Here is a 16,108-nt window from a genome sequence, read left to right as displayed (position 1 = left end):
TTATTTCCTTGTTAAGGGTCTAACTGATGTCCTCCACTCTTTTCTCTAGTCCTTTGCATATATTCTTTTTTTAAGTTTCATTATTTATTTTGAGAGAGAGTAAGAAAAAAAATGCTAGCCTGAGAGGGGCAGAGAGGAAGAGAGAGAGAATCCCAAGCAGGCTTCATGCTGTCAGTGCAGAGCCTGATGTGGGGCTCGAACTCATGAACCGCGAGATGTATGACGTGAGCTGAAATCAAGAGTCAGTCACTTAACTAACTGAGCCACCCAGGTGCCCCCAGTGCATATCTTTATGACCATTACTTTAAATTCTCAGTAGGGATATTACTTATCTCCATTTTGCTTAGGTTTCTTGGGGTGATTTTGTCCTGTTCTTTCACTTAGGACATGTTACTCAGTCTTCTCATTTTGCCTTTAGTGTGGTCATCTGCAGAGTTTCTCTTTGTCTGTTTTGGGCAGGGTTTAGTCCCTATGTTATAATGGGCCACTCTGCCCTCTCTTGGGCTTGAGTTGAGTCAGGATAGGCATCTGCCAGAGCACCAAACTGCAAGGTGCTTTCCCTGTATTGTCCTCTGAGAAGCTTCCGTTGGGGGGTGGGTGTGCAGACAGATGTCTGTCTGCCCTCAGCCTGCTGTTGGGACCACAATCTGACTGGTGTGTGTGGTTATCTTTCTCCCCCACCCCCGGGAGCAGGAGTCACCTTTGAGTGGTGCTGGCCCCTATCAGAGCTGCTTGCATACTGCCAGACTTGTGGCACTACTTTGGATGGGCTCTGGCAAAAGCGTATTGGAAAGGGTGTGTCCACAGGAGAATGCGGAGCACCCTGTTAGCAAGTTATCTAGTGAGAGTCTTCATCCTGCTTCCCACAGGTGTTTGTGTATTTAGGCCGCGGAGCAGGAAAGGGCAATGGTATCTACCAGCTCCTTTTTTTTCTGGAAAAGTGTCCCAAAGATCCCTCCCTGTCTAGCATGTGCACCGAAATTAGTCACCACATCACCCTCCCACATACCCTATCAAACTGCTGCTTCTGTGATGTGCCTCTGCAGGGCTCTTTGTTGTGCTGTCGCTTGAAAGGCAGGGACTCAGTTTCCTCTTGCCCTCCTGGCTCTGCCAGAGCAGAGTCTGCTGAGTTTTAAAGTTCTGGATGTTATGCCCCCGTGATTGTAAGAGCTCGTGAAATCCCTCTGCACCTTGGAGTCCCTCCCTTTTGCAGACTATCCCATGTGTTCATTTAGCTCCTGACCATGTCTCTGCCCTTCCTGCCCTCTTTGATGTGGCTTCCTCTCTACACTCAGCTGTGGAGTGTTTGTTCTGCCAGTCTTTAGTCCTTTTCTGGGTTATTCACACTGATGTGGGTTTTATCTAGTTGTATCCATGTAACTTAGGGTCCTCCTACTCTGCCTTTTTCCTCAGAAGTCTTTATCAACCTTTTTGATCAAATATTATTCATAGCTCAGTCGGTACCTTAAAAAGTTTCCTATTTTTTTTCCATTTTACCAATAGATGATGATATTGATGATGAAGAGTTTTATGATGAACATTTGGAGGCTTATTTTGAGCAACTGGCTATTCCAGGAATGATATATGAAGACCTAGAAGGACAGGAACCTCCAGAAAAAGATTTTAAATTACCTACAAGTGATCCACGTCAGGTATGTTCCAGTCTTGGGGTTTTTCAGAAATTTGATTTTAGGAAACTTACTGGTCTCTTTAGATATTACCATAAAACATAAACGTTTGGTTTTCTTTGGTTTCTTTTTTCTGGATAGAAAGTTATGAGAAATACTTTGCCCATCCTTTCTTGCTTCTTACTTTTCTTCTTCTACAGGAAAATGGAAGAATATTACAGTGAACAAGTATGTGTATGCTCCTTATCCAGATTAGTCAGTTGTTAACATTTGGCCATCTTTACTTTTTTTTTTTTGTCCCTTCATGAATACTTTTTTCCTGTATCATATGAAAGAAATGTGCATGGGGCACCTGGGTGGCTCAGGCGGTTAAGCGTCCAACTTCAGCTCAGGTCATGATCTCGCGGTCTGTGAGTTCGAGCCCCGCATCAATTTCTGTGCTGACAGCTCAGAGCCTGGAGCCTGCTTCAGAGTCTGTGTCTCCCTCTCTCTTTCTGCTCCTTTCCCCCCAAAATAAATAAACATTAAAAAAAAGGAATGTACAGATATTTTGACATGGCACCCTAATACTTTTACATTTGTCTCTTGCAAATAAAGATATTTTCCTGCATAATCTCAATTCTGTTATCTAATTTTGATACAGTAATGTAAATGAATATACAGTCCATATTCATTCAGCTTTACCTAGTTGCTCTAAAACCTCCTTTGCTTTTTATTGTTTTTGAATTAGGATTTAATAAAGGATTACAGTAGCTTTTGGTTGTCATATTTCTTTAGTATTTTGATTTGCAGGTCTTCCGTGTCACTAAAGTCATGTAAAATCTAGGCCTGTTTGGTGAAGTGACTCGTAAACTAGGTATATCAGATAGCTTTTCCCCTTCCTGATTAGATTAAACATTTGGGCAAGAATTCAAATTATACATGTTCACCGTGAACAGGTTAAGATTAAACATGAGGGTGTTTTGTGCTTGTATTATATCAGGAGACATGGGAGTCTCTTTGTCCAACTATTGGTGATGTTATGTTTGATGATCTTGGTTAATGTGGTGTTGACTAGCTGTCTCCTTGTTGTAAGTGCCTTTCTTTGTTCCTTTTTATCAAGAAATAATCTGAGAGGCGCCTGGTGGCTCAGTCGGTTAGGCGTCTAGCTTCAGCTCAGGTCATGATCTCGCAGTTCGTGGGTTCGAACCCTGCGTCGGGCTCTGTGCTGACAGCTCAGAGCCTGGAGCTGGCTTCAAATAATGTGTCTCCCTCTCTCTCTGACCCTCCCCTGCTCATGCTGTCTTTCTCTGTCTCTCAAAAATAAATAAAAAACAGAAAAAAAATAATCTGAGGGATGACACACTGAGGCCATGTGAGCTTCCTGTTCCCCAAGAACCTTTTGTAAACTGGATTTAGTATTATTGCTCAGGCCTCCTAGAAACAGTTATTCCTGTGGTGGTTATAATGGTCATGTTTCCAATTCCTTCTTTGTTAATTACCTGGCATCCTTCTGTCGAGAAGTCATTTTCTGCTGCTTATCTTTTCCCCCTAAAAAATGTTTTTTTATTAATTAAAAAAATAATAACACTAAGATATTTTTTCAACAGGCAAATGAAAATGGTAGCTTAAACTATAAATCTCAGTCAGAAAATAACAGTTCTCTGATTTCCCATGGCTCACACTCTTCAGGAAATTCTGAAATAACCCACAAAGAATCTGAAGATGGCCATGCTGTTTGTGGGCCTGGGACCAGTAAGTATTGAAATACGACTCCATTGTTCTTAAATTCTGTTTGACTTTGCCTTTTTTCCAAAGAATTCATTTCTTTGGTATAATGGAACCTGTATTAATCATTGCGTTCCCTCAAATTTTTAAACAGTCTAAAACTTTCAAAAGAGCTTTTAGTGATACTTAAGTGCATTAGTATTATTAGAAATACTGCAGTATGAGTTATGGCAAGAGCCTAAATATCCATCAACAGATAAATGGATAAAGAAGATATGGTTTATATATACAATGGAATACTAGTTGGCAATGAGAAAGAATGAAATCCTGCCATTTGCAGCAGTGTGGCTAGAACTGGAGAGTGTTAGATGCTGAGTGAAATAAGTCCATCAGTTACAAACAGAAGGGAGGGAGGCAAACCGTAAGAGACTCTTAAATATGGAGAAAAAACTGAAGGCTGATTGGGGGGTGCAAGGGAGAGGGGGAAATGGGTGATGGGCATTGAGGAGGGCACATGTTGGGATGAGGAGCACACTGCATACACTGTGTGTTAGCCAACCTGACAATAAATTATATTAAAAAAAATACTACAGTATGAAGGGCACCTGGGTGGCTCAGTTGGTTAAGTGTCTGACTCTTAATCTCGGCTCAGGTCATGATCTCAGGGTTTGTGAGTTAAAGCCCCATGTGAGATGCCTTGCTGTTCACATGGAGCCTGCTTGGGATTCTCTCTCTCTCTCTCTCTCTCTCTCTCTCTCTCTCTCTCTCTCTCTCTCTCTTCCCCCCCCTCCCTCCCTCTCCCTCCCTCCATCCCCCCTCTCTCCCCTCCTCTCCCTCCGCCCCCCTGCCTTTCCCTGCTCACATTCACACACACTCCTTCACTCTCTCAAAATAAATAAATAAATAAATAAATAAATAAATAAAAATACTGTAGGGTATATTGCTTGCATCAGTTACTACAAATGAGTGTGTGTTATTCAGACATTTGAAAATTAGAAATGAATTCTCTGTATAGTCGCAATATTTCACATTAACTGTTGCCTCCTATTGATGGTTTCTTTTTCTTGTATGCAAATTACTACAATGATTTCTAAGTCATATGATTTGTCATATGATTGCTAAATATTAGGTTTACATGAAATTATTTGAATAGCAAGAAGCAGTTGCTATATTAGATTACTGAAACTTTGACATTGCTCCATTAATTTTTTTTTCTTGTTTTTCAGGTAAATTTATAGATGCTGGAGATAACAGACGGCATGGAGATGGTGTATTATCATTTTCTCCTGGTACTCGGAGAACCGAACAAGAGAAAGAAAGGGCAGACAGTTTGAAGAGTCTTGTCTCACATCATGGCAGAGTAAGTTTACATGCATTTTCTTCAAGTTTTCTATGAAAAGGATAAATCTTTTGTTTGGTATCAATATTTTTCAAAGCAACAAGTGTTGACTTCTGGAAAATGTAGAAAAAAATATTAAAAGATTTCCCTACTTCGAGCACCTGGGTGACTAAGTCGGTTCAGTGTCTGACATCAGCTCAGATCATGATCTTGTAGTTTGTGGGTTTGAGCCCTGTATTGGTCTCTGTGCTGACAGCTCAGAGCCTAGAACCTGCTTCAGATTCTGTGTCTCCCACTCTCTGCCCCTCCTCCACTCACACTCTTTATTTCTGTCTCTCAAACATGAATAAATGTTAAAAAAAAATTTTTAATAAACACTAAAAAAATTAACAAGATTTCCCTACTGATGATGTTTCTTTGTGTGTGTTTGTATGTATCTTTGAGATCACTAAGATTATGTTAAATACACAATTTACACATTTTCTTAAATTTAAATATTCATTGACTTGCGTTTAGATCATTCATTTGAAAAGTTCTTTAGCTTGGTGTCAAAACATTAAATAAAAAACAAATGATTCGTCTTGTTCAAACATGTTTGTTTTTCATTTTATTGTTTTCTATTTGTTAATGGCAACCCATTACTCCTGCACTTGAAATTTGGTACTCATTTCTGGTTCTTACCAATTCTTTGTCCCCTTTTTAATGTATGCCTCAAGACTGTATGATGAGTTTTAATTTAGTGGAGTGTGTGTATTGAGAGAGACATTATTTATCTGCATAGTAATTCTTTGAATGATTAAGGCAATAGGTGGATGGGATTGTCATTTTAAGGCTTATGAAGCTTAGAAAACCTAATTCCTGTCAGTGTTCTAAGGACTGTGTCTTAGGTTTATTGTTTCTTATTTATTCTCCTTACCACTATTCAAGTTCAGGATCTTACTGCCTCGTGTCTGATTTATTGTGCCATCTACAGTATTTTTACTTTTTTTTATTAAATAAAAGATATTTTTTATGTTTGAGAGAGCCAGCGAGTGAATGCACAAGTTGGGGAGGGACAGAAAAAGGAGGAGAGGGAGAGTCCTAAGCAGGCTCCGTGCTGTCAGTGCAGAGCCTGAAGTGGGGCTCAGTCTCACAACTGTGAGATCCTGACCTGAGCTGAAATCAGGAGTTGGATGCTTAACCGACTGAGCCACCCGGGCACCCCAATCTTTCCAATCTTTTATGAACTCCTTGGTTACTTTTCAGTAACTCTGGACTACGTGTATTTTTCTGAATTCTCATTACAGTGATTTTATTGTGCAGTAAAGTACTTTATTGTATATAGGAATATTTTGCTTGTGCAGAAGTTGCCCATTCAGTAGCTTCAAGAATTTCTTACTCATCCAAGGAACCAGTTATGTACAAACACAATAGAAAGCCCCTTGCCTCAGGTAACCAGAATAAGTGTTTAAAATCAATGGGTTTTTCCTACTGTGGATGCCTTGTCATATGTATAGTCATCTGACAGTATGGAGTTATGATTCTAGTATATCTGGTTAACAGTCCAGCCCTCAACTGATTAGAGGTAATCAATGAAAAAAGAGAGAAAGCATTTTTTCATCTTGATTTTGTCAAAAAGTGATATTTGATAAATTTTATAAATATGTCTATCCATGCATTTAATTTTAGGTTAAGTACCTTGTCCTGTTATAATAATTTCTCTAATTGGCAATTATTTGTCATTAAAAACAAGATTTTTAGTTTTAATATTGTTAAATACTCACAAATTGTTTGGCATTTTGGTCAGGCTATTTTAACAAAAAGAATCATTGGTGCCTTCTTGGCGATAGGTATGGTGCTTGATGTTGTAGGTCATACAAAAATAATCTCCTTTCATGAAACATAGTAGGAAAGTAAAGGAAATCCATGGATAACTATAAAATAGAATCCTGGTTGTTGAATATCATCATACCTATTGAAGAAAGTCCCCAAGTTCTGATTGAGTTATATTCTAAAAGTTTTTTTTTAAGTTTCAAAGTCTTTCTAAGGATAAACATAGTTTCTGATAATCTATTTCCAGTCCATCTTCTACTAAAAGATCTAATCATTGTTGGTTTATAGAAATGCAACTGGTTTCTGTACATTGATTTTATATCCTGCAACTTTGCTGAATTCATGTATCAGTTCTATCAGTTTTTTGGTGGAGTCTTTCCAGTTTTCCATGTAGAGTATCAAGTCATTTGCAAAGAGTGAAAATTTGACTTCTTTGCAAGTTCGTATGCCTTTTATTTCCTTTTATTGTCCTGTTGCTGATGCTAGGACTTCCAGCACTGTGTTAAACAGCAGTGGTGAGAGTGGACACCCCTGTCGTGTCCCTGATCTCAGGGGGAAAGCTCTCAGTTTTTCCCCATTGAGGATGATATTAGCTGTGGGCTTTTCACAAATGGATTTTATGATGTTCAGGTATGTTCCTCCTATCCCAACTTTCTTGAGGGGTTTTATTAAGAAAGGATGCTGTGTTTTGTCAGATGTTTTTTCTGCATCTATTGATCCTGTCCTTTCTTTCATTGATTTTAGCTAACTTGAAAATAAATTATATTTAAAGTAAAATAAATATTTAAAAAATTAAAAAGTAAAGGGTTTAATTACAAGATAGCCAGGTTCTGATGGAGCATTCAGGCACTATGAATGTGAAACCCTTCAGTAGTGGCTTAAGGAGAGTGTTGAATGTAGAGAGATGGTGAGGGCTGGCCCCTGGCCACAGAATCCAGTGTGGAATGAGCACTTCCATTAGAACTTCGTTGTTTGGGGCGCCTGGGTGGCTCAGTGGGTTCGGCATCCGGCTTTGGTTCAGGTTATGATCTTGCGGTTTGTGAGTTTGAGCCCTGCATTGGACTCTGTGCTGACAGCTTGGAGCCTGCTTCTGACTCTGTGTCTCCCTCTCTCTCTGCCCCTTCCCTGCTCACACTCTGTGTCTCTCTTTGTCTTTGTCTCTTTTTGTCTCAAAAATAAATAAACAAACAAAAAAAAGCTTTGTTGCTTGAATGGGGGGAAATTCTACCTGTGGGTCAGCCATAAAGTGTGTTACATTATTTCCTGAGATGCCTTCTTTTTCCCATGTCTTAAGCTCATGTGGTTTGTGTTACCATGAAGTGACCATATTCTGTCCTTTTGAGGGCAAGGTTAGCAGCCCATTTTCCTTAATGGCATTTAAAGAACTCAGAAATACAAGCTACTATCTTAAGTAAATTTTTTCCTTTTTGTTGTACTACTGCCGCATATAAGGAATAGACTTTGCCCCCACCCCCTACCCCTCCAAACGTATGGCTTGACCTTAAACAATGTGGGATTTCAGGGCACCAACTTCCTGCACAGTAAAAAATACAGTGATAACTTTTAAGGTCCCAAAATTTAAGTACTAATAGCTTACTATTGACTGGAAGCCTAACTGATAATATAAGAAGTGAGAACCATATTTTGTATGTTACATATGTTATATACTGTATTTTTACAATAACGTTAACTAGAGAAAAAGTTATTAAGGAAATCATAAGGAAGAGAGAATACATTTACAGCTCTGTACTGTATCCAGAAAATCCACATATAAGTGGTAAAAAAGACTCCTTCAGCTTTTATTTATCTGAGAATGTCTTAAGATTTTCCCCAGTTTTAAAGACAGTTTTACCGATTGTAAGATTCTTGGTTGACGAGTTTTTTTTTCCCCTCCCACTACTTTGAATGGATCAGCCTATTGCCTTTTGGCCTGAAGGTTTTCTGATGGGAAATTTGCTGGCTGTCTTACTGAAGATTCCTTGCATGTGACAAGTGGCTTCTCTTGTTGTTTTCAAGATTCTCTTTGTCTTTTCTTTTGACAGTTTGATTATAATGTCTTGATATGGGTGTCTTCAAATTTATCCTACTTGGAGGTTGTTGAACTACTTCAGTGTTTATAATCCTGTCTTTCGTCAAATTTGGGAAATTTTAAGCCATAGTTTTCCTGTTTTTCTCTCTCTCCTGTGCTTTTTTCAGAAATTGCTGTTGGTCCCCAATGTATTGATGGTATCCCAGAGGTTCCCCAGACTCTGTTTACTTTTCCTGAAGCTTCATAATTTCAGTTGTCCTATCTTCAGTTGTCTTGTCTGCACTTCTGCACAACCCTGCTGGTGAAGTTTTCACTTCAGTTATTGTACCTTCCAGTTCCAGCATTTCTTTTTGGCCCTACTGTATTATCTTCTTGTTGGTGTGCATTTTGTGCAGAGATCATTTTTTTGCCTGTCCATGGCTTCCTTTAGCTCTCTGAGCATCTTCCAGACAGTTGCTTTCGTCTGGTCTGAGGTACAGGTTTTCTCATGTAAGTTTTCTGTTGATTTATTTTTCTCCTTTGAATAGATCACACTTTCATGTTTCTTTGTATGACTTGCGATTTTTTTGTTGTTGCAAACTGGACATTTGAATCCTATGTGATGATAACACTGTTAATCACATTCTTTTCCCTAGGGTTTGCTCTTTAATTTTTATACAGTGTATCTGTCTTCAGGTCTTCTGAAATCAGTGTCTCACAGTTACTGATATGTCATTAGTGGCATATATGATAATGATAAATCTGAAAATCAATGGTTAGATCCTATGAGGGATGCTGTTTTTCCATTATTTGGAGGGCATTTTTTCTCTTCTTTCATTCATTATCAGATATATTTTTCAGCCATTATATGAGATGGTATCAGCACCAGGGTGCTTTGTGCTTTGTTGCCTGTTCATTTCCCTTAGATGCTAATAAGGTGGGCCTTTGGAATACTTAAATTACCTCCTTTCAAAACCCCACCTCCTAAGAGAACTTGGGATTGCTTTTAGTTTTTCTTTTCTCATCACATTTCCTAACTCTTTTTTTTTTAATTTTTTTTAATGTTTTTTATTTATTTTTGAGAGACAGAGAGAGACCAAGCACGAGCAGGGGAGGGTCAGAGAGAGAGAAAGAGACACAGAATCTGAAGCAGGCTCCAGACCCTGAGCTGGCTGTCAGCACAGAGCCCGATGTGGGGCTTGAACCCACAAACCGTGAGATCATGACCTGAGCCGAAGTTGGATGCTCAACTGACTGAGCCACCCAGGTGCCCCACATTTCCTAACTCTTAAGTTTTGCCAAGAGAGGTACACTATCAAAATCGTAACAAAAGCCAATTTTGTGTTTAGTTTGAAAACTGCCAAAGCAGCTGCATTTGTCTTTGTATTATTATTATTAGATCACAGCAAGGGAGCTGTTGTTGACTGCTGCATAGGGAACTCTGACTTGGAAACAAGTCATTTCTGAAATGGTTTCGTCCCAGGTTTCCCACCCACAGTGCATGTATGTGAGTTGACGGGGTGCTGTCTGAGACCCCAGAAGCTGCCTTATTCAGCCTAGGCAGGATTCTGACATAGAGGCTTTCAGTCACACCCACAGATGTCAGCGTTGCCCTGTTGGCTCCTCAGCCAAGCACAAAAAGGGTTCAAGTGCATTGCATCAGATGGTGTAGTGATTCTGGAGAATATCGCCTGGCTGCATTCTTACTTCAAGACTGTTAAGTATAGTTATCATCCGTCACCATACCAAGTTACTATAATATTATCAACTATTAATACCTTATGTAATACTTTCATCCCTGTGACTTATTTAATTACTGGAAGTCTGTACCTCTTAAACCCCTTAACCTGTTTTACCCATCATTCCTCTACCCCTCTGGCAATTACCCATTTTTTCTCTGTATTTATGAGTCTGTTTCTGCTTTGTTCATTCATTTGTTTTTTGAACTCCACAAAGAAATGAAACCATACGGTATCTGTTTTTTTCTGACTTATTTTACTTAGCATAATGCCCTCTAGGTCCATTCATGTTTTCACAAATGGGAAAATCTTTCTTTTCTATAGCTGAGTAATATTCCTCTGTGCGTGTGTGTGTGTGTGTGTGTGTGTGTGTGTGTGTATGTCTGTGTCTGTGTCCTACATGTTCATTATCCATTCATCCATTGATGGACACCTAAGTTACTTCTATATCTTGGCTATTGTAAATAATGCTGCAATAAACATGGAAGGTGCATATATCTTTTTGAATTAGTATTTTCATTTTCTTTGAATAAATACCCAGCAGTAAGATGACTGGGTCATATGGTATTTCTATTTTTAATTTTTAGAGGAACTTCCATACTCTTTTCTCTAGGGGCTGCAACTAATTTACATTTGCACCACCAAAGCACAAGGATTCCCTTTTCTCCACATCCTTGCCAAGACTTGTTTCTTGTGTCTTTTATTTTAGCCATTCTGACAGGTGGGAGGTGATCTCTCCTCATAGTTTTGATTTGCATTTCTCTGATAATGAATGATGTTAAACTTCTTTTCATGTGTCGGTGGGCCATCTGTATGGTTTTTTTTGTAGAAATATCTGTTCATGTCTTCTTCCCGTTTTTTCATTGGATTGTTTGAGATTTTTTTAGTGTTGAGTTTTAGGAGTTCTTTATGTATTTTACATATTATCCCCTAATTGGATATGTGATTTCTTCATATCTTCACCCATTCAGTGGGTTTCCTTTCCATTTTGTTGATTGTTTCCTTCTTGTGCAAAAGCTGTTTAGTTTCATGTAGTCCTAATGGCTTACTTTTGTTTCCTTTGCCTGAGCAAACAGATCCAGAAGAGTATTGCCAAGGCTGATATCTAAGAGATTATTGCTTATGTTTTTCTGTAGACATTTTATGGTTTCAGGACTTAGAGTTAGGTCTTAATTCATTCTGAGTTTATTTTTGTACATGGTGAGGGAAAGTGGTCCAGTTTCATTCTTTTGCATGTCACTGTCCAATTCATTCAACACTATTTATTGAAGAAATTGTTTAAGAGATTAATTGACCATCAAAGCATGGGCTTATTTGTAGACTCTCTGTTCTGTTCCACTGATCTCTGTGTCTGTTTTTGTTGCCTGTACCATGACTTTTTTTTTTTTAGAGAGAGAGAGTGTGTGCATGTGAGTGTGTGAGTGTGTAAGTGTGAGCAGAGGAGGGCAGAAGGAGAGGGAGAATCTTAAGCAAGCTCCATGCCCAGCACAGAACCCAAAGTGAGGTCATTCTCACAACTGTTAGATCATGATATAAGCCAAAATCAGGAGTTAGATGCTTAACCAACTGAGCCATTCAGGCGCCTCTTTTAACTTTTCTTTTTTTTTTCTTTTTTTTAGCATAACTGTTTTGATTACTATAGTTTTGTAGTATAGCTTGAAATCTGGGATGGTGTTACCTCCAGTTTTGTTCTTCTCTCTCAACATTGCTTTGGTTATTTGGGGACTTTAAGGATTATTTGTTCTAGCTCTGTGAAAAATATTATTGGTATTTTGATAGGTATTGCATTAAATGTATAAATTGCTTTGAGTAGTATGAACATTTTAACAGTATTCTTCCAGTCCATGAACATGGTTTATCTTTCATTTATTTGGGTCATCTTTATTTTCTTTCTTTTTTCTTTTTCTTTTTTTATTTTAGAGAGAGAGCATGAGCAGGGGAGAAGGGCTGAGGGAAAGTGAGAGAGACAGAGAGAGGATCTTAAGCAGGTTTCATGCTGAGTGTGGAGCCTGATGCAGGGTTCGATCCCACAACCCTGGGATCATGACCTGAGCCAAAATCACAAATCGGACACTCAGTTGACTCAGCTACCCCAGCACCCCTCTTTCACTGATGTCTTATAGTTTTCAAAGTATAGATCTTTCACTTCCGTGTTTAAATTGATTCCTAGATATTTTATTCTTTCTGGTGATATTGTAAATAGGACTTACAAAAAATTTCTCTGAAACAGAACAGATTTGTGTATATTAACTTCGTATCCTGCCACTTTACTAAATTATTAGTTTTAATAGTTTTTGGTGGAATCTTTAGATTTTTCTGCCTATAGTATTATGTCATATGAAAATAGTGACAGTTTTGCTTCCTTTTCAATTTGGATACCTTTAATTCCATTTCTTGTCTGAATACTGGGCTGGGACTTCTAGTGCTATGTTGAATAAAAGTGAGAATGGACATCCTTGTCTTATTCGTGATCTTTGAGGAAAAGCTCTAAGCTTTTCACCATTGAGTATGATTTAGTTGGGGGTTTATTATAGATTATGTTGGAGTATGTTTCCTCTAAACCCACTTTGTTGAGAGTTTTTATCATGAATTTATCATTGAATTATGTCAGATACTTTTTCTGTGTCCATTGAGATAATCATATGATTTTTATCCTTCATTCTGTTAATGTGGTGTATCATGTTGATTGATTTATGATTATTCAACCATTCTTGCATACCTGGAATAAATTACACCTGATTGTAGTAAATGTGTTGCTGAATTTGGCTTGCTAATATTTTGTTAGGGATTTTTGTGTCTATGTTTATCAGGAATATGAGTCTACAGTCTGGTGTCAGGTTAGTGCTGCTTTGCGGAATGAATTTGGAAGCATTCCTTCTTCTATTTTTTGAAAGAGTTTATGAAGAATGGATGTTAACTCTTCTTTAAGAGAATTCACCAGCGAAGCTATCGAGTCCTGGATGCTTGATTGTTGAGTTTTTTGATTACTAATTCATTCGTTACTAGTAATCAGTCTGTTTAGATTTTGTTTCTTTCTGATTCAGTTGGAAGATGTTTCTAGAAATTAATTCATTTCTTCTAGTTTGTCTAGTTTGTTGGGTCGTAATATTTCCTAGTTTTCTCTTATAATCCTTGTATTTCTGTGGTGCCAGTTGTAACTGCTTTCATTTCTGATTTTATTTATTTGAGTTCTTTCTCGCTTATCTTGATTAGCCTGGCTAAAGGCTTATCAGTTTTCTTTACCTTTTGAGAACCAACTCTTAGTGTCATTGATCTTATCTATTTTTTTAATCTCTATTTCATTCTGGTTCTTTTTACTTTTTGCTAGTATTCTATATGAAAAATAGTTATGTTTTTAAATGGCATTTCTTGTCTCCTTGTCTTTTTTTCTGTTGTAATATTCATATTTTAAGTTATTGATTTTATAAGCTTTCCATCTTAAGGGGATATTTTGATCCTTATGGAATTTATTTATTTATTTGCCTCAAACAATAAAAATGTATTTTCTGACACTCCTAGAGAAGTCAGAGAGTAAGGTTGCTGTAGGATTGGTTTCTCCCTGTGCTTCTCTCCATGTCTTATAGATGGCCTTTTTCTCCCTGTGTCTTCAAGATGATCTTCCGTCTCCCAAACCTTATGCATTTTTATTTTTAGCTTTAATGTTTGTATTAGTTTCCTAGGGCTGCTGGAACAAATTACCAAAATTTAGTAGCCTACAACAACAGAAATGTAGTCTCACAGTTCTAGAGGACAAAAGTTGGAAATCAAGGTATTGGAAGGGGTAAGCTCCCTCCAAATGCTCCTTTCTTGCCCCTTCCAGCAGCTGGTGGTGGCTCTTGGTTTTCCTTGCTTGTGGCAGCATCACTTGAATATTTGCCTCCATCTTTACATGGCCTTTCTCTCAGTGTCTTGTGTCCTGCTAAAGTCTTCTTTTTCTCTTACGAGGACACTGCTCATTGGGTTAAAGACCTGTTCTAACTCCAGGATGGTCTTATTTCAAGATCCTTAACTTAACGTGCAAGACCCTTTTCCAAATAAGGTACAATTTACAGGACCTGGAGTTAAGACTGGGAAATTTTTAACCCACAAGAGTGTTATACTTAGATGTTATCCACTAAAGACTTTAAAACTATTCATCTCTGTTTTCTCCTATTTTGCATCTAAATGTTTGAATTGTCTGGAATTTATTTTGATATACAGTAGGATGTAAGTTTATTTCTTGTAAAACATTTTGGAAGATCACCCAGTTAGTAAGTGCCGGCAGTAGGATTTAAACCTATGACTTTACTTCAAAGTCAGCATCTTTTCTCTTATGTAGAACTACCTGCTTTTAGTATTTTAACTTTAAAAAACCTTGCCTGTGAGGCTGTTTTTCATCATACATCTCATAACAGAGAAGACTACTATTATAGGTTTTATTGGCAATTGAAATTACAGCGGTAGCTGGCTTTCTAAAAAGTATTGTAGGCACTTGGGCCCTTTTTCAGCAGTTCTCATTCTAGGAAAGAATAAGAAATGCGATTTGGTGAAGTATGTCAGACGGAAAGCATGGTTTTGAGGCGCTGGCTTAATTTGCTGTGTCTGATGTAGTTATGTGATACCTCATGGGCATCTGTGATATATGCTATTTTTATCCTGTTAAAAGATATTAATATGGCACAAAAACAGACACATAGACCAATAGAATGGAATAGAGAGCCCAGGACTGGACCCACAAGTGTATGGCCAATTAATCTTTGACAAAGCAAGAAAGAGTATCCAATGGAAAAAAGACTGCCTCTTTAGCAAATGTTGCTGGGAGAGCTGGACAGCAACATGCAGAAGAATGAAACTAGACCACTTTCTTACACCATTCTCCAAAATAAAGTCAAATGGATAAAGGACCTGAATGTGAGACAGAAAACCATCAAAATCCTAGAGGAGAAACCAGGAAATAGCCTCCTTGACCTCATTTGCAGCAATTTCCTCCTGGACACATCCCCAGAGGCAAGGGAATCAAGAACAAAAATGAACTATTGGGACCTCATCAAGATAAAAAGCTTCTGCACTGCAAAGAAAACAATCAAGAAAACTAATAGGAAACTGACAGAATGGGAAAAGATAATGGCAAATGGCATATCGGATAAAGGGCTAGTATCCAAAATCTACAAGCGACTCACCACATTCCATACCCAAAAAATGAATAATCCAGTGAAGAAATGGGCAGAAGACTTGAACAGACACTTCTCCAAAGAGGACATCCAGAAGGCCAACAGGCACATGAAACGATGCTCAGCGTCACTCATCATCAGGGAAACACAAATCAAAACCACACTAAGATACCACCTCACACTGGTCAGAGTAGCTAAAATGAACAAATCAAGAGACTGTAGATGCTGGCGAGGGTGTGGAGAAATGGGCACCCTCCTACACTGTTGGTGGGAATGTAACCTGGTGCAACCGCTCTGGAAAACAGTGTGGAGGCTCCTCAAAAAACTATCCATAGAACTCCCTTATGACCCAGCAATAGCACTGCTAGGGATTTGCCCAGGGGGTACAGAAGTGCTGATGCATAAGGGCACATGTACCCCAGTGTTCATAATGGCACTTTCAACAATAGCCAAATCATGGAAAGAGCCTAAATGTCCATCAACTGATGAATGGATCAAGATGTGGTTTATGTATACAATGGAGTACTACATGGCAATGAGAAAGAATGAAATCTGGCCATTTGTAGCAAAATGGATGGACCTAGAGGGAGTCATGCTAAGTGAAATAAGTCAGGCAGAGAAGGACAGATACCATATGTTTGCACTCATAGGTCTAACAGGAGAAACCTAATAGGAGACCATGGAATGGGAAAGGGGGGAAAAGAGTTGGGGAGAGGGAGTGAGGC

General features: G+C 38.4%; 1 protein-coding gene across 6 annotated transcripts in view; it reads left to right on the top strand.

Annotated features, from left to right (window-relative positions):
- CEP192 (centrosomal protein 192) overlaps positions 1 to 16,108 on the top strand; it is a 128,461-nt gene that overhangs the window by 26,299 nt on the left and 86,054 nt on the right. For 5 of the 6 annotated variants that reach the window (XR_003902329.1, XM_029921288.1, XM_029921287.1 and 2 more), the window contains exons 8-10: positions 1,504 to 1,652; positions 3,218 to 3,362; positions 4,562 to 4,695. Coding sequence is in view for 5 of the 6 variants with exons in the window: in XM_029921288.1 (XP_029777148.1) it covers positions 1,504 to 1,652; positions 3,218 to 3,362; positions 4,562 to 4,695 (428 nt within the window). In the remaining variant the exon portion in view is untranslated. The remainder of the gene's footprint in view (positions 1 to 1,503; positions 1,653 to 3,217; positions 3,363 to 4,561; positions 4,696 to 16,108) is intronic. The other variant, XM_029921290.1, reaches the window with a different exon arrangement.

This window comes from Suricata suricatta, chromosome 14, assembly GCF_006229205.1.
Source record: "Suricata suricatta isolate VVHF042 chromosome 14, meerkat_22Aug2017_6uvM2_HiC, whole genome shotgun sequence".
Taxonomy (NCBI): domain Eukaryota; kingdom Metazoa; phylum Chordata; class Mammalia; order Carnivora; family Herpestidae; genus Suricata; species Suricata suricatta.
Note: the sequence above shows the minus strand (reverse complement) of the source record. Positions and strands in the feature narration are given on the sequence as shown.